Source organism: Equus caballus, chromosome 27 (genome assembly GCF_041296265.1).
Source record: "Equus caballus isolate H_3958 breed thoroughbred chromosome 27, TB-T2T, whole genome shotgun sequence".
Taxonomy (NCBI): Eukaryota; Metazoa; Chordata; class Mammalia; order Perissodactyla; family Equidae; genus Equus; species Equus caballus.
The window spans coordinates 24,017,271-24,041,655 of NC_091710.1; the positions used below are offsets into that span (position 1 = coordinate 24,017,271).

The following is a 24,385-nucleotide window of genomic DNA, read 5'->3' on the forward strand; positions in this document are numbered from 1 at the left end:
AGTGCTAGAGCAAACAGATAGAAAATTAGCAATGATGTAGATAATAGAAAACAAAATCAACCAAATTAACTTAACTGATATTCATAGGACACTTCACTGAATGGCAGCAGAATGCACATTACTTTCAAGAGCACATGGAACATTATTCAACATAGATCCTATGATGGGCTAATAAACAAGTCTCAATAATATTGAAGAACTAAAATCATACAAAATATATTCTGAGCCCACAACAAAACTATATTTTATATCCACAAGAAGAAGTCTGGGAAAACATCAAATATTTGGAAGTTAAAAAATACACTTGTAAATAACCAATATATTTTGAAGTCAACAAAGGAATTTTTAAAAAATGTAAATGAAAACATAAACATATCAAAAATTATGGGATAAAGCTAAAGGAGTGATTAGCGAAAAGTTTGTAGCTTTAAACACCTATTTCAGAAAAGAAGAAAGGTCTAAAATAAATTACCTATCCTTCCACCTTAAGAAATTAGAAAAAGAGGGCAAACTAAATTGAAAGCAAGCAGAAAGAAAGAAGTAGTAATGAATAGAGTAGAAATCCATGAAAGGAAAGGTAGAACAGTAATATAGAAAAAACTCAATGAAATCAAAAGTTAATTCTTTGGAAATATCAACAAAATTGACCATAGTTTAGCTATAGTATTCAAGAAAATAGTGAAGAGCTCAATTACCAGTAATAAGAGTAAAAGAGGAAATTTCACTAATGAGCTTATAAAAACTAAAAGAATTATAAAAGAATGTTATGAACCACTTTATTCTAGCTAATTAGATGACTTAAATGAAATGGACAGATTCTTAGAAAGAAACAGATTGCCAAAGTAAAGTCAAAAGTGGATAGAAAATCTAAATAAACTTTTAAAAAGTAATACATTGAATTACTAGTTAAAAACCTTCTCATAAGTAAAATCTGACTCTCCTATGACTTTACTGATGAATTCTACCAAATATTTAAAGAGGAAATAATACTATCATTAACAGACTCTTTCAGAAAATAGAATAGGATGTACTTCTGAGTTTATTCGATAAGGCAAACGTAACCCTGATACCAAAACCAAAGACACACAAAAAAGTACATACCAGTATCACTCATGAAAGTAGACACAATTTCTTTTTTCAGCTTTATTGAGATAGAGTTGACACTTAACATTCTGTAAATTTCAGATGTATGATGTGTTGCTTTAACACATTTATTTACTGCAAAATTATCACCACCATAGCATTAGCTACCACCTCAATCCCATCACCATTACCGTTTTTGTGTGTGTGGTGAGCATTTAAGATCTAATCTCTTAGCAACATTCAAGTATATTATTAGCTATTACTATTAGCTGTGCTTTAGATCCCCAACTTGTTAATCTTATAACTGGAAGTTTTTTTCATTGTTCAATATCTCACCATTTCCCTCAATCCCTGACCTCTGGTAACCACCACTCTACTCCCTGTTTTTGTTTTCTTTCTATTTTTTTTTTTTTTTTTTTTTGGTGAGGAAGATTGGCCCTGAGCTAATGTGTGTTGCCCATCTTCCTCTTTTTGCTTGAGGAAGATGGTCCCTGAGCTAAAATCTGTGCCAATATTCCTCTACTTTGCATATGGGATGCTAACACAGCATGGCTTGATGAGCAGCATGTAAGTCAATGCCCAGGATCCAAAACTGTGAACCCCAGGCTGAGGAAACAGAGAACGAAAACTTAACCACTACACCACTTGGCTGGCCTCATCCCTGTTTTCTTGTTTCACTTTTTTAGATTCCAGATACAAGTGATAGCATACAGTATTTGTATTTCTCTGTCTGACTTAGTTCACCTAGCATAATGCCCTCAAGGTTCATCCAAGTTGTCACAAATGGCCACGAAAGGGTTTCGTTCTTTTTCATGGCTAAATAATATTTCATTGCATATATATATGCCACAATTTCTTTATCTATTCGTCTGTTGACAGACACATGGGCTGTTTCCATATCTTGGCTATCGTAATGATGCAATGAACATCTGAGTGCAATTATCTCTACAAGATCCTGATTTCAATTCCTTTGGATATATACCCAGAAGTGAGACTGTTGAAGGATATGGTAGTTCTGTTTTTAATTTTTTTGAGGAACCTCCATACTATTTTCCATACTGGCTGTTCCAATTTGCACCCCCACCAACAGTGCATTGGGGTTACCTTTTCTCCAAACCCTCATCAATACTTGTTATCTCTTGTCCTTTAGATGACAGCCATTTTACAGATGTGAGGTGATATATCATTATGGTTTTTATTTGTTTTTTCCTGATTGTTAGTGATGCTGAGCACATTTTCTTGTACCTGTTGGCCATTTGAATGTCTTATTTGTAAAACTGTTTATCCAGTTTTACTACCTATTTTTAAAGTGAGTTGCTAGCTCTTTTGCTATCCAGTTGTATGAGTTCTTTGTATATTTTGGCTATTAACCTCTTATTCAATATATGGTTTGCAAATATTTTCCCCAATTCTATAGGCTGCCTTTGACTTTGTTGATTGGTTCATTTGCTATGCATAAGACTTTTAGTTTGATGTAGTCCCACTTATTTATTTTTGCTGTTGTTGCTTGTGCTATTCCTGTCATATCCAGGAAATTGCTGCCAACAGCAATGTCAAGGAGTTTTTTCCCTATGTTTTCTTCTAGTTTTAGAGTTTCACGTGTCATGTTTAAGTCTGTGATTCATTTTGAAGTAATTTTTGTACCTGGTGTAAGATAGGAGTCTAATTTCATTCTTCTGCATGTGTCTATCCCGTTCTCCCCCACAACAGTTTTGAAAAGACTGTCCTTTACCCATTGAGTATTTTTGGGTCCCAAATATTACTTGACTGTATATGCAGGGGTTCATGTCAGGGCTATTGATTCTTTTCCATTGGCCTAATTGTCTATTTTTATGCCACTGCAATACTGTTTTGGTTACTATAGCTTTGTAGTATAGGTTGAAATCGGGAAGTTTGATGCCTTTAGTTTGTTCTTCTTTCTCAATATTGCTTTAGCTATTCAAAGTCTTTTGTGACTTCATACAAACCCTAGGATTGTTTTTTCCATTTCTGTGATAAATTCCATTGGAATTTTGGTAGAGATTTCATTGAACCTATGGGTAATATGGACATTTTAACAATATTAATTCTTCCAATCCATGAACATGGGACATCTTTCCATTTGTTTTTGTCTTCAATTTCTTCCATGAACACCTTTGAATTTTCAGTGCACAGATTTTTCACCTTTTCAGTTAAATTTATTCCTAAGTATTTTATTGGTTATGATGCTATTGTGAATGGAATTGTTTTATTTCTTTCTCAGATGTTTTGTTGTAAGCGTATAGAAACACAACTGTTTTCTGTACATTGATTTTGTATCTTTGAGCTTTACTGAATTTGTTGGTTACTTCTAATAGATTTTTGGTAATGTCTTTAGTGTTTTCTATATATAGGAGCATATCATCTGCAAACAAAGATAATTTTAATTCTTCCTTAACAATTTGGATACCTTTTATATCTTTATCTTGCTTGATTGCTCCAGCTAGAAATTCCAGTACTGTATTGAATAAGAATGGTGAGAGTAGGCACACTTGTCTGGTTCCTGATCTCTGAAGAAAACCTTTCAACATTTCACCATTGAGTGATGTTAGCTGTGGACTTGTCATAAATGGCTTTTATTATGATAAGGTATGTTCCTTCTACATACCCAATTTGTTGAGGTTTTTTATCATTAAAGCATGTTGTGTTTTGCCAAATGCTTTTTGTGCATCTATTGAGATGATCATATAATTTTTATATTTCATTCTATTTATGTGGTGTATCACATTTATTGATTTGCATATGTTGAAATATCCTTGCATCCCAAGATAAATCTCACTTGCTCATGGTGAATAATCCTTTTAATAGGCTGTTGAATTTGGTTTGCTAATATTTTGTTGAGAATTTTTACATTTATATTCCTTTGGGATATTGATCTGTAATTTTCTTTTCTTGTGCTATCCTTGTCTGACTTTGGTTTCAGAGTAATTCTGCTCTTGTAGAATGAGTTTGGGAATGTTCTCTCCTCTTCAATTTTTGGAAGTGTTTGAGAAGGATTGGAGTTCATTCTTCTCTAAATGTTTGGTAGAATTCATCAGTGAAATCACCTGGTCCTGGGCTTTTCTATTTTGGGAGGTTTTTGATTACTGATTCATCCATACTCATTATTGATCTGTTCAGATTTTATCTTTCTTCATGTTTCAGTCTTGATATATTATATGTTTATAGGAATTTATCCATTTCTTCTATGTTACCAAGTTTGTTGGCATATAATTATTCATAATATTCCCTTAAGATTCTTTGTGTTTCTGTGGTATCAGTGGTATTGTCTCCTCTTTCATTTATGATTTTATTTATTTGAATCCTCTGTCTGTTTTCCTGAGTAAGTTTCTATTGTCATTCTTGTCTCTATTTCATTTATTTATGCTTTGATGTTTGTTATTCCTATCCTTCTACTAACTTTGAGCTTAGTTTGTTTTCCTTTTTCTAGTTCCTTGAGATATAAAATGAGGTTGTTTATTTCCATCTTTCCTCCTGTTATCCACTTCTAATTTCATACTGTTGTTGTTGGAAAAGATACTGGGTATGATTTTATTTGTCTTAAACTTACTAAGACTTGTTTTGTGACCTATCGTGTGATCCACCCTGGAGAATGCGTGCACTTGAGAAGAATACATGCTGCTTTTGGTTGGAAATTTATGTATATGTCTGTTAGATCCATTTGGTCTAAATATCATTCAAGTTTGTTTCCTTGTTGATTTTCTGTCTGGATGACAGAAATTGCCCAAAGTGGGCAATTGTAGTTCTCTATTATTATGGTATTGTTTTCTATTTCTTCCTTCAGATCTGTTTAGTATTTGCTTAATATATTTAGGTACTCTTATTGGGAACATAAATATTTATAATTGTCATATCTTCCTGATTAATTGACCCCTCTCTCATTATATAATGACCTTCTATATCTCTTGTTACCATTTTCGGCTTAAAGTTTATTTTGTCTGATATAAGTATAGCTACCTTGCCCTCTTTTGGTTTTCACTTGCATGGTATGTATTTTGCTGTCCCTTTAAATCTATGCATATCCTTAAAGGTGAAGTGAGTCTCTTGTAGGCACCATATACTTAAGTCTTGTTTTGAACAATTCAGTCACTCTTTGCCTTTTGATTGGAGAATTTTATCTATTAACATTTAGAGTAATTACTGATAGGTAAGGACTTACTAATGCCATCTTATTAATGTTTTTCTGGCTGCCTTGCAGTTCTATTTTTATTTTCTTCATTTCTTGATCACGTTCTCTATAAATTGATGATTTTTCATAGTAGTATGCTTTGATTCTCTTCTCTTTATCTTTTGTGTATCTACAGTAGATTTTTGCTTTGTGGTTCTTATGAGGTTTACAAAAAACATCTTACATTTATTCTATTCTATTTTACTCTGATAATAATTTAACTTTGATCACATACAAAACCTCTATCCTTTTATTCCTCCCTCTTTTATGTTTTTGATTTTACCATTTACATCTTTTCTTATTGTGTATCCATTAACAAATTTTTGAAACTGTAACTATTTTTAATACTTTTGTCTTTTAACCCTTGACTGAGAGATTTTTTCCTCTTTCTTTTAAAATTCTCTGTTTGTCTTTGGTTTTAGACAGTTTTGTTATTTTTCTTGGAGAAGAATGCTTTAGATTGAAATTTTGAGGTGACTTATTAGAGTAATGAACTTGGTTGCCCAAGTCTCCCCCCAGATTTTGGAACTTCTCTGCCATTATTTATTTAAATAAGGTTTCTACTTTTTTCTCCTTCCAGGTGTCTAATAATGAGTACACTATATCTTTTCATGTTATCATCTGATTCCCATAGGCTTCCCTCACCGTTTTTATTCTTTTTGCTTTTTGTACTTCTGATTGTGTAATTTCAGTTAATCTGTCTTCTAGTTCACTGATTCTGTCTTCTGCTTGTTCAAGTCTACTGTTGAAGCTCTCTATTGAATTTTTCAGTTCAGTCATTGTATACTTTGGCTCCACAATTTCTGTTTGGTTCTTTTTTACGTTTTCTATCTCTTTGTTTAGCTTCTCATTTCATTCTTGTATTTTTTCCCAATATTGTTAAATTGTTTATCTGTGCTTTCTTGTAGTTCTCTGAGGATCTGTAGAACAATTACTTTAAATTCTTTGCTGGGCAATTTCTGGATCTTTATTCCTTTGGAGCCAGTTACTGGAGGTTTACTATATTCCTTTGATGGACACATTTACCTGATTCTTCAGGATCCCTGTAGCCTTGCATAATTGTCTGCACAATTGAAAATGCAGTCACCTCTTCCAGACTTTATGGACTGATTGCAATAAGGGAAGCCTTTTGCCTGTGGATGAGGGCACACTCAATTGTGCTGTGACCCTGGGTCTAGTGGTGAAGGGCATCAGGTGCTGGGACATTTGATGGCACTAGGTCCAAGGGGATGTAATGTCTCTTCTGCTCGGGCCACCAGGGTCAGCATTATCAACAAATGTGTGGTGCTTGTGAGCACTTTGTGCATCCATGGTGGCTACAAGGGCTTTTGAGGTCCTAAGTGGCACATCTAGGACCAGTAGCTAGGGACAAGTTCAGGCAGTCATGGTGGCTAAAGCCAGCAGTGTGCACACACTTGACTGCAAAGCCCAACTGCATGTGTTAGGTAATGGCAGAGGTCAGTTGCAGGCACACTCTTAGTGATCAGGTCCAGGGTAGCTAGCAAGGTCCAGGGCCAAATACGGGTTCACTCAGAGAAACTCCAGTGGCACTGGGTGTTAGGGTGCTCTTCTAAGGCTTCACATTCTACCTCCAGGTATGCATACTGCAGTGGAGGCCAGTGATGAGGCTCAGGCTGGGGCATGCAGGTGCATAGCTAAAGGGGCTATCTTTTTACAGATCGGCCCAGTGATGTCAGCCAGAGTCAGAAGGAAGAGCCAGATCTGGACCCACAAGTAGCTTCACAGGCCTCGCATGTTGGTGTGGTCTTCTGTGGCTGCACTCTTTTCCCCTGGGTGTGTACACTGCCATGGAGGCTGATTATAGAGGTCTGGCTAAGGGTGTGCAGGTAAACAGATGAAAGGGCTAGTTACAACTGGGCATGGCAGTACTGACCAATGACAGGAAGCAGGGCCTGATCTGAGCCCACAAATGTTTGCAGGGACTCTTGCTGTCAGTGTGTTCCCCTGTGATTGTACTCTTTTCCCCTGGGTGTGAGCACTGCCATGGAAGCCAGTGATGTGAATCAGGTTACGGGCATACAGGTGCACAGCTGGAGGAACTATCAACACATGGATGTGGTAAGGCTGGCCAGTGACAGAAGGCAGGGTCTGAGCTTTCCCACAAGCATCTGTGGGGATTCCTGGCTGTCTGTGTGCTCACCTGTTGCTGCACACAGTCCCCACCTTGCTTGTGTACTGCAGTGGAGGCCAATGACAAGCATTAGGCTGGTGGTCTACAGGTAAACATCTATAAGGACTCACCCTAAGTGTGAGCACAGCAGTGGGGGTCACCCCAGAGCACTAGGCTGGTGTCTTGCACTCATAGAGCTGCAGAAGCCCAGGTAGGCTGCAAACGTAGCTCCTGGGCTCTGGTAGCAGGAGGGAAAGATTCAGGCACCTGGCATCTTCACTTGTGCAGCCTCAGAGAGCTTGGATAGCTACTGGCATGGGTCTAGACCCTGAAGGGCAGGGGGAGGAGGATCGTGGAGGAACCAAGGCTGCTGGTGTTAGTGAATGCAAATACCTGTGGGGGACAGTTGGTCGGCAGTTACCTTGCTGGCTAGTGACTTCATCAGTGGTGGGCTGCTGAGTTTGTCTACAGGACAGGTTTCTGTGAACCATAATCACCCCCACTGTGTGTTTGTTAATAATACCCTCTGACTTACTTTCTTGTTCCTAGCCAGTTCTATCTGTCTCAGTTTTGCTGGTCCAGGTGGGGTAAAATTGAAGCAAGAACTTTGTGCAGAATCCTGAAAGGCTAGAGAAGCTGGTCATTCAAGAAGCCCTTCCTTTCCTAGGGAAAGAATCTCTTTCTGGTTGGAAAGATCTTTCTCGGCACTGAACAACGCTGACCTGGGGAATGGGATGATATAGGAAAAATGAAGCTATCTTCCTTTCCTTCCTGTGTGGTTATTCTCAATTCTTTTTGGTTCCACAGTGTTGCTAAAACTTCCTGTGTGCACACTAGAGGCCTCCCAGACCTGGTTTTGTTCATGGATAGCTGTCCAATCATTGATTTTTGTGGGGAATAGGGAAGCTAGGTTCTCTTATGTCTCATTTTTTCTGCCCTTCCACCACCAATTTCGTAAGAAAACCTTAGCAAAACAATTTTAGCAACAAACAAAAGGGATTAAATACTGTGCCCAGGTGGAATATTCTAATTCATGGTTGTTTTTTCTGAAAATTAATTTATGTGATGTATCATAATAATACAATAAATTAATATTTTATTAATATCATCAACTCAATAGATATATCAAAAGTATTAGAAAAATCCAATATCTATTCAATATAAAAACATTCAATAAATTAGGGATAGAAGAACTTTGTCAATTTGATGTATAGAGAATCTGTAGTTAAGATATTACTGAATGATGAAAGCCTGAATGTTTTTTCCTAGAGAATGTCCACTAATGTCAATTCTACTCAATGTTGTACCAGAAGTTCTAGCCAGTACAGCAAGGCAAAAGAAAAAAAAAAGCATCTAAATGAGAAGGGAAAAAGAAAAATCCTTCTTGATATACACGTGGTATAATCCTATACACAGAAAATCCTAAGGAATCCACAAAAGACCCTGCTGGAATTAATAAGCATATTTAGCAAGGTTGCAGGATATGAGAACAAGATACAAAAAGCAATTGTATTTCCATAAACTAATGAGACAATCCAACAGTGACATAGAGAAAACAGCTTTATTCAAAATAAAATCCTCAGGAATAGATTTAGACAAAAATTGCATGACTTGTAAACTGAAAACTTCAAATCATTGCTAAGATAAGTTTAAAAAAAATTAAATAAATGGAGCAGCATTTCATTTTCATAGATTGGAAGACTCACTATTGCTAAAAGGGCAGTTCTCCCCATATTTATCTATTCATTAAAGAAAATTCCTATCAAAATCATCTATCAGCTTCTCTTTCAGAAATTGACACGCTGATTATAAACTTTATATAGAAATTCGAAGAACTTAGAGTAGCCAAAATGACTTTGGAAAAGAACAATGTTGGAGGAAGTACACCACTCAATTTCAAAACTTTCTATAAAGCTGCCATAACCAACACAGTGTAACACTGACCTTAAACATAGACATGTAGATCAATGGAACAGAATAGAGAACAAGAAGTACATCAACAGATATATGGAAAACTGGTTTTCTATACGAGTGCAAAGCAATTAAGTAGATAAAGTATAGGCTTTTCAACAAAAGGTGATGGAACAATTAAATATTCATATGCAGAAAAAAACCCTTAGAGCTCTATCTAACATCATTTACAAAAATTCACTCAGAGTGAATCATGAACCAAAATGTGAGCCTAAATATTGAAAACTTTTAAAAGAAAATGTATGAGAAAACCTTAGTGACTTTGGATTAAGCAGAGTTTTTAGATATGACATCAAAAACACAATCCAAAGAGAAAAAGTGATAAATTTGACATCAAATTTAAAAATCTTTTCTCTTCAAAAGTCACTAAGTATTAATAAAATATTTGTAGTAGTAATACATAAAAATTTTATATTCAGAATGAAGAGTCCTTGAAACTTACTAATAGAAAACAACTCTATAAAAAATGGGCAAAATATTTGAACTGATATTTCAGCAAAGATATAAGGGTGGCAAATAAGTACATGTAAATATGCCCAACTTCATTGTTCATCAGGGAAGTGCAAATTAAAGTCACAGTTAGATACCATTACATTCCTTTAAAAATTGTATAAATTTAAGAAACTAACCACATGAAGTTTGGCAAAGGTGTAGGATAGTGTCTCATACACTGCTGTTGGAATGTAAAATTGTACAGTTTCATAGTTTCTTGAAAAGGTAAACATTCTCATTCCACTAATTACCCAAGAGAATAGAATGCTTATGCCCATACAAAGTTTTGTATACAAATGTTCATAAAAGCTTTATTTGTAATAGAACCTGGAAACAACCCAAATTAAATCAAAAGGTGATGGATAAAGAAAATGTGGTATATCCAAACAATAGAATACTATTTAACAATAAAAAAGGAACAAGCTATTGTTATATGTGCCATTGTAGATGAATCTCAACGTTTATGCTATGTGAAAGAAACAAGACTAAAAAAATACATGCTGTCTGATTCTATTTGTATTAAATAGTAGAACATGCAAACTAATTTATAGTGAGAGAATGCAGATAAGATCAATGATTGCCTATGGGGAGGAGTGGCAACATTCCAGGATCATAAAGGGGCAAGACAAAATTTTTGTAGATGATGGATATATTCATTATTTTGATGTGATGATTTCATGGGTTCATACATATAATAAAACCTATCAAATCATAGATGCTAAGTATGTGCATTTATTATGTGCCAAAAAATACCTCAAGAAAGCTCTAAAATAACAACATTTAAATAATGTGTAAGATGATATTCACACTATTTTGTTGTCAAACTTCAGGCACTAGTTAAACCCACGTTTTTACTTAGCAAATAAAAAATGATAAGAATTTTACACTAAATGGAGAAAACCCACAGCTGGCAAAACAAAAACAGTTTTTTAAATGTTTGCATCATTGGGTATACATTTGTCAAATCTTATCCATCTGTACATTTAAAACGTTTGCATTTTGTTGTATATAAAGAGTAAATATAATAAAAAGAAGGGTAAAACCAAATATATACAACAACCAAGACCCTTATCCACTGCTAATGGAAAGATAATTGCTATAACCACTTAGGAAAATCATTGGAAAATTTACTAATGTTTAATATAGGCATATGCTATGAATAAGCATTGCCTCTCCCAAGGGCATGTTTCTGAGAGATACGTGTCCATATGTTGACTAAACAACATTAGTAGAATATTCATTCAGCAGCACTATTGATAATACTCATGATTGCACATTGTTCATAAGGAATAGACTGCATTAATGGCTGTTATTTCTATACAAAGATATAGTATGCATTGATGAGAATGAACATTTTACAACCATAAGCAACAATACAGGTAAATCCCCAAATTAGGTAATATCAAGAAAAAGACAGACAGAAAAAAGTGTATACAATATAACTCTATTTATATAAAGTTTAAAATATGCCAAAAATGATCTATGCTCTTAGAGATCAAACTAGTGATTATCTTTAGAAAAGAGAATGACTGGAAGAAAGCAGTCTGGGGGTTCGAGGTGTTGATAACATTAAATTTCCTGGATTTGATGCTGGTTACATGGATGTGTTCAATTTGGAAAATTCTTTGAATTGTATAATTATGGCATGCATGCATTTCTGTTAACATGTTTGACTTCAGTAAAAATTCACTAAATAAATATTAATGGAAGAAATGGATAAACTTGTAACCTTTGGAGAGGAATGATGATTAGAAAATGTGCTGAGGATACTTTTGGGATTCTAGCAGGGTCTGTTTTCAGATCTGGATGGTTTTTGCTAGATCATTGCTAATATATTTATATACTGTATACTTTTTTGAATTGTGTAATACTTCAATTTTTTAGGTATAAGAAATAACAAAAGGTCATAATATGTTATTAAGTGTCAATGGTAGGGGAAAATACGCACACATATTACATATAGGTATATAGATATAGATTCAGATACAAGCATAGGTATCGGTACGGATTTTATTTATATGCATAAAATATAAATACCAGATGGAGAAACATGAGTCATTTAAAAATGGTTTCCTCTGGGGAGAGAAACTATGTGGCTTGGCAGGGGAGTGAGGATAGGGATTTTTCACAGTATGCCTTTTTCTAAATTTTTAGCTGAGGCCCTATTAATGTATTACTTTTAGTATGCTGATATCATAAATAAGCTGAATATAGTAATCAGCAGTCAAAACACATACACACTATCATAATAATTAAACACACATATATAAAAGATAAATAAGAAATCTATGAAAAACATACAATTGTAGTTTTGGATTATAAGCTTAAATATCCTTTTGTTTTTCTCTGTAGGAGATTGCGATGTATTAAAATTTCAATTATGTTTTATATAGGGATACCTATACATATGATTAAAGCGAAAGAAATACAAATTTATTTAAATATTCAGTGAATATCCACTGATTTCTATGTTTCTTTTCTAGATATAGTTTTTATTAAAAAAGGCTATGATACACATCGGAACAACTGGCTTATTCTGAGTTTCTACATTGTTCTGCCCTTTTTCACAATTTTCACCATTATGATCATGAAACGAAATGAAATGAGGAAATCACACAACAGAGAAAATGCAGAATATGAGGGGTAAATATGATTGTAAAAATAATTTAGTATTTAAAGTGTAATGGTCATTGAACACTCGTAAATTCATCATTATATTACATGACATTTGTTATATTTATCCCTAAGTAGATGTTATTTTTATTTATTTATTTTTAATTGCAATAACATTGGATTATAACATTATATAGCTTTCGGATGTACATCGTAATATATTTCAAATTCTGTGTAGATTACATCATGTTCACCACCCAAAAACTAAGTATAGTCCATCACCACACGTAAGCCTAATCACGCCTTTTGCCCTCCCCGCCTCTTCGCCTAGGGTAACCACCAATTAAATCTCCATTGCTGTGTGTTTGTTTGCCATTGTTTTTATCTTCTACTTATGAGTGAGATCATATGGTATTTGACTTTCTCCCTCTGACTGATTTCACTCAGCATAATACCCTCAAGGTCTATCCATGTTGTCACAATGGCCATATTTCATCATTTCTTATGGCTGAGTAGTATTCCATCGTGTATAAATACCACCTCTTCTGTATCCATTCATCCCGCCATGGGCACCTAGGTTTCTTCCAAGTCTTGGCTATGGTGTATAATGCTGCAATGAACATAAGGGTGCAAGTATCTTTATGCCTTTGCTTTTTCAAGTTCTTTGGATAAATACCCAGCAGTTGGATAGCTGGATCATATGGTAGATCTATTCTTAATTTTCTGAGGATACTCCATACCGCTTTCCATAGTGGCTGCACCAGTTTGCACTGCCACCAGCAGTGTACAAGGGTTCCCTTCTCTCCACATCCTCTCCAACATTTGTTGTTTCCTGTCTTGTTTATTATAGCCATTCTGACTGGAGTGAGGTGATACCACATTGTAGTTTTGATTTGCATTTCCCTGATAGCTAATGATGTTTAGCATCTTTTCATCTGTCTGTGGGCCATCCATGTATCTTCTTTGGAGAAATCTCTGTTCATATCTTTTGCCCATTTTTTAATCAGGTTGTTGGTTTTTTTGTTGTTGAGCTATATGAGTTCTTTGTACATTTTGGATATTAACCCCTTCTCTGATATATGGTTTGCAAATATCTTCGCCAAATTGTTAGGTTGTCTTTTCCTTTGCTGTGCAGAAGCTTCTCAATTTGATGTAGTCCCATTTGTTCATTTTCTCTTTTGTTTCCCTTGCCTGGTCACACATGGTACATGAAAATATGCTACTAAGACCAATGTCAAAGAGCATACTACCTATGTTTTCTTCCAGAAGTTTCATGGTTTTGGGTCTTACATTCAAGTCCTTAATCCATTTTGAGTTAACTTTTGTGTATGGTGTAAGATAGTTGTCTACTTTCATTCTTTTGCATGTGGCTGTCTAGTTTTCCCAACACCATTTATTGAAGAGACTCTCCATTCTCCATTGTATGCTCTTGGCTCCCTTGTCAAATATTAGCTGTCCATAGATGTGTGGGTTTATTTCTGGGCTCTCGATTCTGTTCCATTGGTCTGTGTGTCTGTTTTTGTGCCAGTGCTATGCTGTTTTGGTTACTATGGCTTTGTAGTATATTTTGAAATCAGGGAGTGTGATACCTCCAGCTTTGTTCTTTTTCCTAAGGATTCCTTTGGCTATTCAGGGTCTTTTGTTGTTCCATATAAATTTTAGGATTCTTTGTTCTATTTCTGTGAAAAATGTTTTTGGAATTTGAATAGGGATTGCACTGAATCTGGAGATTGCTTTAGGAAGTGTGGACATTTTAACGATGTTAATTCTTCCAATCCAAGAGCACGGAATATGTTCCCATTTCTTTGTGTCTTCTTCGAGTTCTTTCAACAATGTTTTATAGTTTTCGGTGTACATCTTTCACCTCTTAGGTTAAGTTTATTCCAAGGTATTTTATTCTTTTTGTTGCAATTGTAAATGGGGTTGTATTCTTAATTTCTCTTTCTACTTCTTTGTTGTTCATGTATAGAAACACAACCAATTTTTGTATGTTGACGTATCCTGCGACTTGACTGTATCCATTTATTATTTCTAAAAGTTTTTTAGTGGATTCTTTAGGGTTTCTAAATATAAATCATATAGTCTGTAAAGAGTGACAGTTTCACTTTTTCCTTTCCACTTTGGATCCCTTTTATTTCTTTTTCTTGCCTGCTTGCTCTGGCTAGGACTTCCAATACTATGTTAAATAAGAGTGGTGAAAGTGGACATCCTTGTCTGGTTCCTGTTCTTAGAGGGATAGCTTTTAGTTTTTCTCTGTTGAGAATATTTGCTGTGGGTTTGTCATATATGGCCTTTATTATATTGAAGTATTTTCCTTCTATACCTATTTTATCTAGACTTATTATAACAAATTGATGCAGTAACTTGTCAAATGATTTCCCTGCATCTTTTGAGATGATCATGTGATTTTTATTCTTCATTTTGTTAATGTGGTGTATCAGGTTGATAGATTTGCGGACCTTGAACATCCCTGTATCCCTGGAATAAGCCTACTTGATCACAATCTATGATTTTTTTAATGTATCGTTGTATCCGATTTGCTGGTATTTTGTTGAGGATTTTTGCATCAACGTTCATCAGTGATATTGACCTGTAATTTTCTTTTTAGTGTTGTCCTTGTCAGGTTTTGGTATCAGGATAATGTTGGCTTCCTAGACAGAGTTAGGAAGCCTCCCCTCCTCTTCAACTTTTTGGAAGAGTTTGAGGACAATAGGTATTAGGTCTTCTTTGAAAGTTTGGTAGAATTCATCAGGGAAGCCATCTGGTCCTGGACTTTTATTTGGGGGAGGTTTTTGATTGCTGTTTCGATCTCCTTACTGTTGATTGGTCTATTCAAATTCTCCACTTCTTCTTGGTCCGGTTTTGGAGGGTTGTATGTTTCCAAGAATTCTCCATTTCTTCTAGATTATCCAATTTGTTGGTGTATAGTTTTTCATAGTATTCTCTTATTACTTTTGTATTTCTGAGGTGTCCGTTGTAATCTCTCCACTTTCATTTCTGATTTTATTTATTTGAGCCTTCTCTTCTTTTTTCTTGGTGAGTCTAGCTAAGAGTTGGTCAATTTTATTTATCTGTTCAAAGAACCAGCTCTTGGTTTCATTAATTTTTTTATTGTTTTTTAGTCTCTATTTCATTTATTTCTGATCTGAGTTTTATTATTTCCTTCCTTCTGCTGATTTTGAGCTTGGTTTTTTCTTCTTTTTCCAGTTCCTTTAGAAGCACTGTTAGACTGTGCATTTGGGACTTTTGTTCCTTGTAGATGTAGGCCTGAATTGCTATAAACTTCCCTCTTAGAACCACTTTTGCTGTATCCCACAGCATGTCGTATTTTCATTTTCATTTGTCTCCAGGAATTTTTTGACATTTCCATTGACCTGACCGTTGTTCAGTAGCATTTTGTTTAATCTCCACATTTTTTTGGCTTTTCTGGTTTTCTTTCTGTAGTTGATTTCCAGTTTCATACCTGTGTAGTCAGAAAAGATGCATGGTATTATTTCAATCTTCTTAAATTTATTGAGACTTGTTTTGTGGCCTAAAATGTGATCAGTCCTGGAGAATGTTCCATGTGCATTTGAAAAGAATGTGTATTCTGTGGTTTTTGTATGGAATGTTCTGTATATATCTACTATGTCCATCTGGTCAAATATGTCGTTTCAGGCTAGTGTTTCCTTATTGTTCTTATGTTTAAATGATCTATCCATGGTGTAAGTGGAGTGTTAAAGTTCCCCACTATTGTTGTGTTACTGTCTATTTCTCCTTTTATGTCTGTTAACAATTGCTTTATATATTTAGGTGCTTCTATGTTGTGTGCATAGATATTTACAAGTGTTATATCTTCTTGTTGGAAAGTTCCCTTTATGAGTATGCAGTGTCCTTCTTTGTCTCTTGTTACAGTTTTTGTTTTTAAGACTATTTTGTCTGATATAAGTATTGCTACCCCTGCTTTCTTTTCTTTACCATTTGCTTGGAATATCTTTTTCCATCCTTTCACTTTCAGTTTGTGAGTGTCTTTAGGCCTGAAGTGTGTCTCTTGTATGCAGCATATATATGGGTCTTGTTTTTTTTTTTTATCCAACTGGCCACACTATGCCTTTTGATTGGACCATTTAGTCCATTGACATTTAAAGTAGCTATTGATAAATATGTATTTATTGTCATTTTGTTACTTTTTTCTGGATGTTTTAGTAGTTCATCTCTTTTCTTTTCTTTTTCTCTTGCTCTTTTCTCTTGTGGTTTGATGACTTTCTTGAGTAATATGTTTGATTTCTTTCCTCTTACTTATTTGCTTACTTATTGTAGGTTTCTAGTTTGTGATTACCATGAGGATCCTATAGAATAGTCTATGTATATAGCAGTCTATATTGAGTTCATAGGCTCTTTAGCTTGACCTCTTTCTAAAAGCTCTACTTTTTTCACTCCCCTCCTCCAACATTTTATGTTTTTGAAATCATATCTAATCTCTTGTTTTGTGCATGTCTATCCATTACCCTCTTATCATTGAAATAGGTAATTTTAGTACTTTTGTCTTTTAACCTTCATATTATCTTCATAGGTGGTTGATCTGCTACCTTTACTATATTTTTACCTTTACCAGTGATTTTATTGCCTGTTTTGGGGGGGTTCTTTTTGATAATTTTTTATCTCTATTTCTGGTCATCATTTCTGCATTTAAATAAGTCCCTTCAGCATTTTTGTAAAACTGGTTTCTTGGTGATAAACTCCTTTAATTTTTGCTTGTCTGCGAAGCTCTTTATCTCTACTTCCACTCTGAATGATAACCTTGCTGGACAGAGTATTCTTCGCTGTAGGTTTTTTCCTTTCAGCACTTTAAATGTGTCATGCTCTTCTTGTCAAGCATGTTGGGTTTCAGCTGAGAAGTCCACTGATAGCCTTATGGGCTTTCCTTTTTATGTCACTTGTTGCCTTTCTCTTGCTGCATCAAGGATTCTCTCTTTCTCTTTAATTTTGGTCATTTTAATTATAATGTGTCTTGGTGTGGCCTCTTTGGGCTTATCTCATTTGTTGCTCTCTGTTCTTCCTGTACTTGGATGCCTGTCTCCTTCCTTAGGTTAGGAAAATTTTCAGATATTATTTCCTCAAATAGATTTTGATGCCCATTTGTCTTTCTCTTCTCCATCTGGGACACCTATAATATGAATGTTAGTGCACTTCATATTGTCCCAGAGTTCCCTTAGACTGTTCTCTTTCTTTTTAATTATTTTCTCTTTCATCTGGTCAGCTTGGGTGATTTCCTCTGGTCTTTCCTCCAGCTCACTGATCTGTTCTTCTGCATCCTCTACTCTGCTATTGAGTCCCTCTAGTGAATTTATCATTTCCAGTATTGTATTCTTCGTTTCTGATTGGTTCTTTTTTATATTTTCCAATTCTTTGTTGTTGATCTCACTGTGTTCATCCAGTCTTCTCCTAATATCTGTGAGCATCCTTATGAGTTTTTGTTTGATCTCTTTGTCAGGTAGGTTGCTTATTTCTGTTTCATTTAGTCCTTTTTCTGAGGTTTTGTCCTGTTCCTTTGCTTGGAATGCATTCTTTTGTCTCCTCATTATGCCTCTTTTTCTGTGCTTATATCTATGTATTAGGTGAGTCGGCTATATCTGCTGATCTTGGAGAAGTGGCCTTATGTAAGAGACACCTTTTGAGGCCCAGCAGTGTGCTTCCCTCTCATCACCAATCCAAATGATCCAGGAGTGACCTTTTTAGTGGGCTACTTGTCTCCTTTTGCTATGGCTGGGTTGCTTTTAATGCAGGTGTGCAGGGAGGCTAGTCTTTCCCTCCCTGGCCAGCTGTTTGTAAAACTGATTTGGTTTGGGGAGCCTCAGCACCATTGGCTACAAGGTTTAACTGCACACTCCTCTTGCAGTTTTCCTGTTAATTGGGTAGGTACCCAGTGTAGCTGGTTGCTAGGCTCAGGGGCTTACAGTTACTATAGGCCTCAGACCTACAAAGCTGTTGTCAGTTCTCTTAGGAGTACAGCTGAGTGGGACTGGCCCTAGGCATGGGAAAATCAGTTATTTCAGGCTTTGCAAGGTTGGATTGATCCTTTTTATGGCTATTTGTGAAGCACAGGTCTTCTGCCCCTGATAAGCCCAAGCCCCCACAGGTCCACACACACCATCTACACAGTCCTGGTCCATGCACACTTCCCAATCCCCTCAAGCATACCCCAACTCCTCACTGCAGAGGCCCCCACCTCTCTACCAAGACCCTCAACAGTTCATCTGGTCCTCACACAGGCCCTACCCTACAGAGGTGGACACACTTACCTGCCTGTAGAAGGTCAAGGCACTCAGTCAATGCAGGTGGACAAGTAGCCTAAGGGCTTTCTATTGGGTGGGTCTGGCCCCTAGGGTGGGCTGCCTGCCCTACCTGAACTGTATTAAATCTGCGCTCTACTGGGTGTGGCAGACCCTCTGCTAACAGGCCAGGGGAAGAACTTCAGTGGTGTCAGCCAGGGTCTGTATCAACACTCCTGGACTACAGCACTCCTGGTGGCAACAATGGCCACCACCAGTGTTGCAGTCTCCAGAGAGGTCTCTCCTCTCACTTATATGCACTCTGAGAGGAGTGAGTTTGTTCTTTGGCCCTTTAAGACCCATGTCTTTTTGGCTTTCATCTGATAGCTTTTCTGGGGGGTGTCCCCCCGTTCAGTTAACAGCCAGCAAAGCCAGACAGTAAGACTGCTGTCTCAGTTGGGCTGAGTCTGAAGGATGCTTATAGCAGTATTGGGCCCCTGCTCAGGACCTCACTCCTCCAGGGAGGGCTGTGTACCTTAGGCTGGCTCCTGCCTGGCCAGCTGTGAAGGTCCACTGCTTGTGAAGGTGGCTTTTTTTCTCTCCAGAAGGAATTTCTGCCTCTTCTGCCTTAGTCCGGATGGTCCCTTATTGTAGGGGTTCTCTTTATCCAGTTTTCAGTTTTCTATCCAGGGTAATTTTTCAAAAAACAGCTGTAACCTGGCTGTGTTCATGGGAGGAGATGAGTTCAGAGTCTGCCTATGCCGCCATCTTGATGAGATCTACCTTAATTTTAGAAATGAAGAAAAAAATTAATGAATAAGATGATTTACACCCGCAATTCACAAATCCATAGGAACTGGATGAGGGGTTGATCTATCTGCTTAAGGATAAGGAGAGGCCATTTGATATAATTGCAGGCATTCTAATGTGTGTGTGTTTGTGTGTGTTTATGTTGATATTATATATATACAGGGAGAGAGTTGCTTAACAATGTTGCTTAAGGTGTTCTAATGTTCTTAAGGCTATCTAACATAATGATATATCCAATATCCATTGCTGTCTTCCTCCTTTGTGTAATAGCTACATTGTTTCAGAGGAATTGATGAATCCCATGTCCCCAGGAGTGGGCCATGGAGAATTTGTACCAATTAGGATAATGTTGTCTAACTTATAACACTGAGTGGTCACGTAATCCAGGACTAACTCAATCAGCACAGAACATTTCTTCATTTAGGGAGACTAGATTCACAAGAGGCCCAAGTTGTGCAAAATGGCATTCTTTTCTTGATTGTGGGAAACAAAAATCTTTCTTACTGAATGTAAACAAAGGAACACATAAATACAGTTGCTGTTGTCATCTACCTTCTTACCAAAACAAAAGTCTATTTGAAGATGAAGGGTTGAGCTGAGACTAGAGAAATGGAGACACTCAAGCTTTTCTATTATTATCAACCAAAATCATCTTAAATGGACCAGACCACATACCTGATATGGATTCTCTTGAAACTAATTAGCAAATGCATATAAGACAGCAAATTAATTAGCAAATACTACTTCCATGCTTATATATAAGAAAGCATATATATATATATATATATACAGTTATGTAACTTTTGTGATATATATATATATACATATATAACAAATATATATAGTTATGTAACTCTGTTATATATATATATATATATACACATAACAAAAGAGGCATGAAAATAGGGTAATTTCTTGAACCCAAGTTTGGAACCAACATGAAATTTTATGTATGAAATGAATTGCGTTTCTCAGAAATTTCTGTTTCACTAATAATAATATTTATTTCTATTAATCCACCTATCTATTTATTTGTTAACAAGTAACAATTTTTCATTCTTCAGAACTTAAACTTTTATGTTAACTGACACTGGGGCATAGAATAATTTACTTTGTTAAATAAATGACTATTTAAGAAGGAGAAATTGTAAATTTACAATCTTTTAATCTCAAATCATTAGCAGCATTTCACTCACCCCTACATGTTTCAAGATAAAATCATAGAGAGTTTCAGTTATTTGTCTAGGTTACCGTTTTTGACTTTCAATGATTTCACAAGTTTGCACATTTGAAAGGACTCACACAACACCATAAAGTATGCTCACATAAGTCTTCTATTCAAATACAATACACTGTTGCTGAAACAAATTTCAGAGACATGCACTTCACACATAAAATGTTCAGTTGGTTCTCCACTTGGGTTTAATAAATTCATGTGTTATAACTGTATATGTCATAAACTATACTTATTTTTGTCTAAGCAGTCAATTATCCTTTTGAAACAGCTTTATTATTATATAATTCATATACCACACAATTCACTCATTTAAGCATACAACTCAATTTTTTAGTTTATTCACAGAGTTGTGTAACTATCACCATGATTTTAGAACATTTTTAGAACATTTTAATCACCTCAAAAAGAAATTCTGTACTCGTTAAAAGTTACTCCCTGGGGTTGCCAGGGGCTGGGGTTTGGCAAAATGAGGAGATGTTGGTCAAAGAGTAGAAACTTCCAGCTATAAGATGAATAAGTTTCAAGGATCCGATATTCAGCATGGTGACCATAGGCAACAATACCATATATTATACTTGAAAGTGAAGAGAGTAGGTCTTAAATATTCTCACCACAATAAATTAAAAAAATATAATTATATAAGGAGATAGATGTGTTAACTAACCTTATTATGGGAATTGTTTTGCAGTATATATGTGTATCAAATCATCACGTGATACACTCCAAACGTACATAACGTATGTCAATTATCTCTCAATAAAGCTGGAAAAAAAATGTTACTATTTATTTACCTGTAACTCTCCAAGGCCTAGAGAACCACTGATCTGCTTTCCATGCCTTTAGATTTTTCTATTCTGAATATTTAATGTAAATGCAAAGATGTAATCTACACTCTTTGGTGACTGGCTTCTTTCACATGGAATAACGTTTTCAAGGTTCTTTCATCAATGTTTTTGGCATGTATCAGTACTTCATTTTTGTATTGGCAAATAATATTCTATTAAGGGTATGTCATATTTTATTTATTTATGCATCAGTTAAGGACATTAGGATTGTTTACACTTTTTGGCTATTATTGCTAATGCTGTTAAGAACATTCATTATAGTTTTTGTATGAATATACGTTTCCATTTCTTTTGAGTATGTATTTAGGCCAGGAATTCCTGCGTCATATGTTAACTCTCCTAACATTTTGAACAACTGTCATACTGTTTTCAAAGCAGCTGTACCATTTTACAATTCTAGCAGCCATATGTGAGGATTTCAATTTTTTTAATATTCTTGCCAAATCTTATTTTCTGTCTTTTTGAATATAGCCATCCAGTGGATGTGAAGTGGTATCTTATTGTGGTTTTGATTTCCATTCTTTCATGGATAATAATATTGGATGATAATATTCATATACTTATTGGCCATTTGTTTATCTTCTTTTAAGAGATGTCTATTTAGATCTTTGGATTTAAAAAAGTTGGTTTTTGTCTTTTAATTATTGAGTGAAAAGGGGTTTTATTTTTTTAACATATTCTGGATACTAACCCATTGTCAGATGTATAACTTGTAGACATTTACTCCTATTCTGTGATGTGGGCTTTCAGTTTTTTTATGATTTATTTTAAAGTAGTAGTTATTTTTTTTCATTGTAAAGAATTGCCATTTATCTGTTCTTTTTCCTTTTATGCATGTGGTTTTGGTGTTGTATCAAAGAAAACTTTGCCTAACCCAAGGTCAGGAAGATTTACTCCTATGTTTTCTTCTGTGAGCTTATAGTTTTAGCTCTTATATTTAGACCTATGATTCATTTTGCATTAATTTTTTTGTATGACGTTAAAAAAAGATCTAACTTCTTCCTTTTGCATATGGATAACCACTTTTCCCAGCAAGCTTAGTTTAAAAGACTATTCTTCCCACATTGAATTGTCCAGGAACCCTTATTGAAAACAATTGACCATAAAAATGAGAGTTCATTTCTGGACTGTCAATTCTACCTCAATTATCTGTATGTTTATCCTTATGCCAGTACTTCATTCTCTTGATTGCTTTAGCTTTGTAGTCATTTTTAAAATTAGAAGTATGGTTCTCCAATATTGCTATTCTTTTTCAAAATTGTTTTGGCTATTCTAGACTCCTTGCATATCTATATAAATTTTATGACCAGCTTGTCAATTTCTGTAAAAATCCACTTGGAATTTTGATAGGGACCACATTTAGTCTGTAGATAGATTTGGGGAAAATTGCCACATTAACAACATTACGTCTTCCAATGGTAGCATGGGATGCCTTTCTATGTATTCAGGTCTTCCTTAATTTCTTTCAATCAAATATTTTGTACTTTTCAGAGTACAAGTCTTAATATCCTTTTGAAAAATTTCTTTGTAAGTGTTTTATTATTTTAGATGTAATTGTAATTGAAATTTTTTTAAAAAATTATGCTCCAAAAGCTCATTGCTAATGGATAGCATTATAACTGTTTTTGTGTATATTGATGTTGTATCCTTTATACCTGCTGAACTGATTTATCAGCTCTAGTAGTTTAGAGAATTTTAACATTATTTTCTGTATACTAGAGCATAACATCTGCAAATAGAACATTTAATTCTCCCTTTCCAATTTGGATATATTCTCTTATTTCTCTTGTTTAATTGTCCTGGCTAAAACTTCCAGTACAATATTGGATAAAAGTGATGAGAGCAGACATCCTTGTCTTCCTTATTTTAGAGAAAAAGCATTCAGTCTTTTACCATTAAGTATGATGGTAGTTGTGGGATTTTTGTAGATGCCTTTAATTAGATTGGGGATGTTTCCTTCTGCTCTTAATTTGTTAAACGTTTTTATCATGAAAGTGTGCTGGATGTTGTCAAATGTTTTCCTGCACTTACTGAGGTAGACGATCCTGTGTTTTTCCCTGTTTATTCTATTAATAAGGTGTATTACTCTGTTTGATTTTCACATGTTGAGCCAACCTTGCATTCTCAGGATAAATACTACTTGGTTATGTTATATAGTCCATTTTATATGTTGCTAGATATGACTTGGCAGTCTTTTATGAGGAATTTTGTGCATATATTCACAAGAAAAATTGCCCTATAGTTTTCTTTTCTCTTAACATCTTTGCCTTGTTTTGTATGACGGTAATATTGGCCTCAAAGATTGCATTGGAGAGTGTTCCATCTTATATTATGTGGAAGAGTCTGTGAAGAATTGTTATTAATTTCTTTTAAAATGCTTTGTAGATTCATCCTTGAAGCCAAGTGGGCCTGAGTTTTCAACTAGGAAAGTTTCTTTTTTTAAATTACATAATCTCTTACTTTTTTATAGATCTATTCAGATTTTTATTTATGGGCATGTCAGGAAGTTGGAATTGAAAGGAGAGACTTTGGTTTACAGACAATAAGAAATCCAGTGGCCAAAACATCAGGCTGGCCATATTTTCATTCACTGATTCCATTTAACAGCTTATCACAGAATATGCAGTTTATATTATGGTATCTGGCACATGTAGACTTTGGCTGGGGTTATCCTCCTGAGTTCAGAATTTATTACTGTGCAAATAGACATTGAAGCAAAGACTAGGCACACCAGAATAACCAAAGAGGAAAACTTTTATTTTGCTT

General features: G+C 35.1%; 1 protein-coding gene across 9 annotated transcripts in view; it reads left to right on the top strand.

Moving 5' to 3' along the window:
- Positions 1–24,385, top strand: part of ADAM18 (ADAM metallopeptidase domain 18) — a 184,960-nt gene that overhangs the window by 140,633 nt on the left and 19,942 nt on the right. For 3 of the 9 annotated variants that reach the window (XM_023630507.2, XM_023630504.2, XM_023630506.2), the window contains one exon: positions 12,347–12,506. The exons of the other annotated variants lie outside the window; for them this stretch is intronic. In XM_023630507.2, the coding sequence (XP_023486275.2) occupies positions 12,347–12,506 (160 nt within the window). The remainder of the gene's footprint in view (positions 1–12,346; positions 12,507–24,385) is intronic. 9 annotated transcript variants of the gene reach the window in all.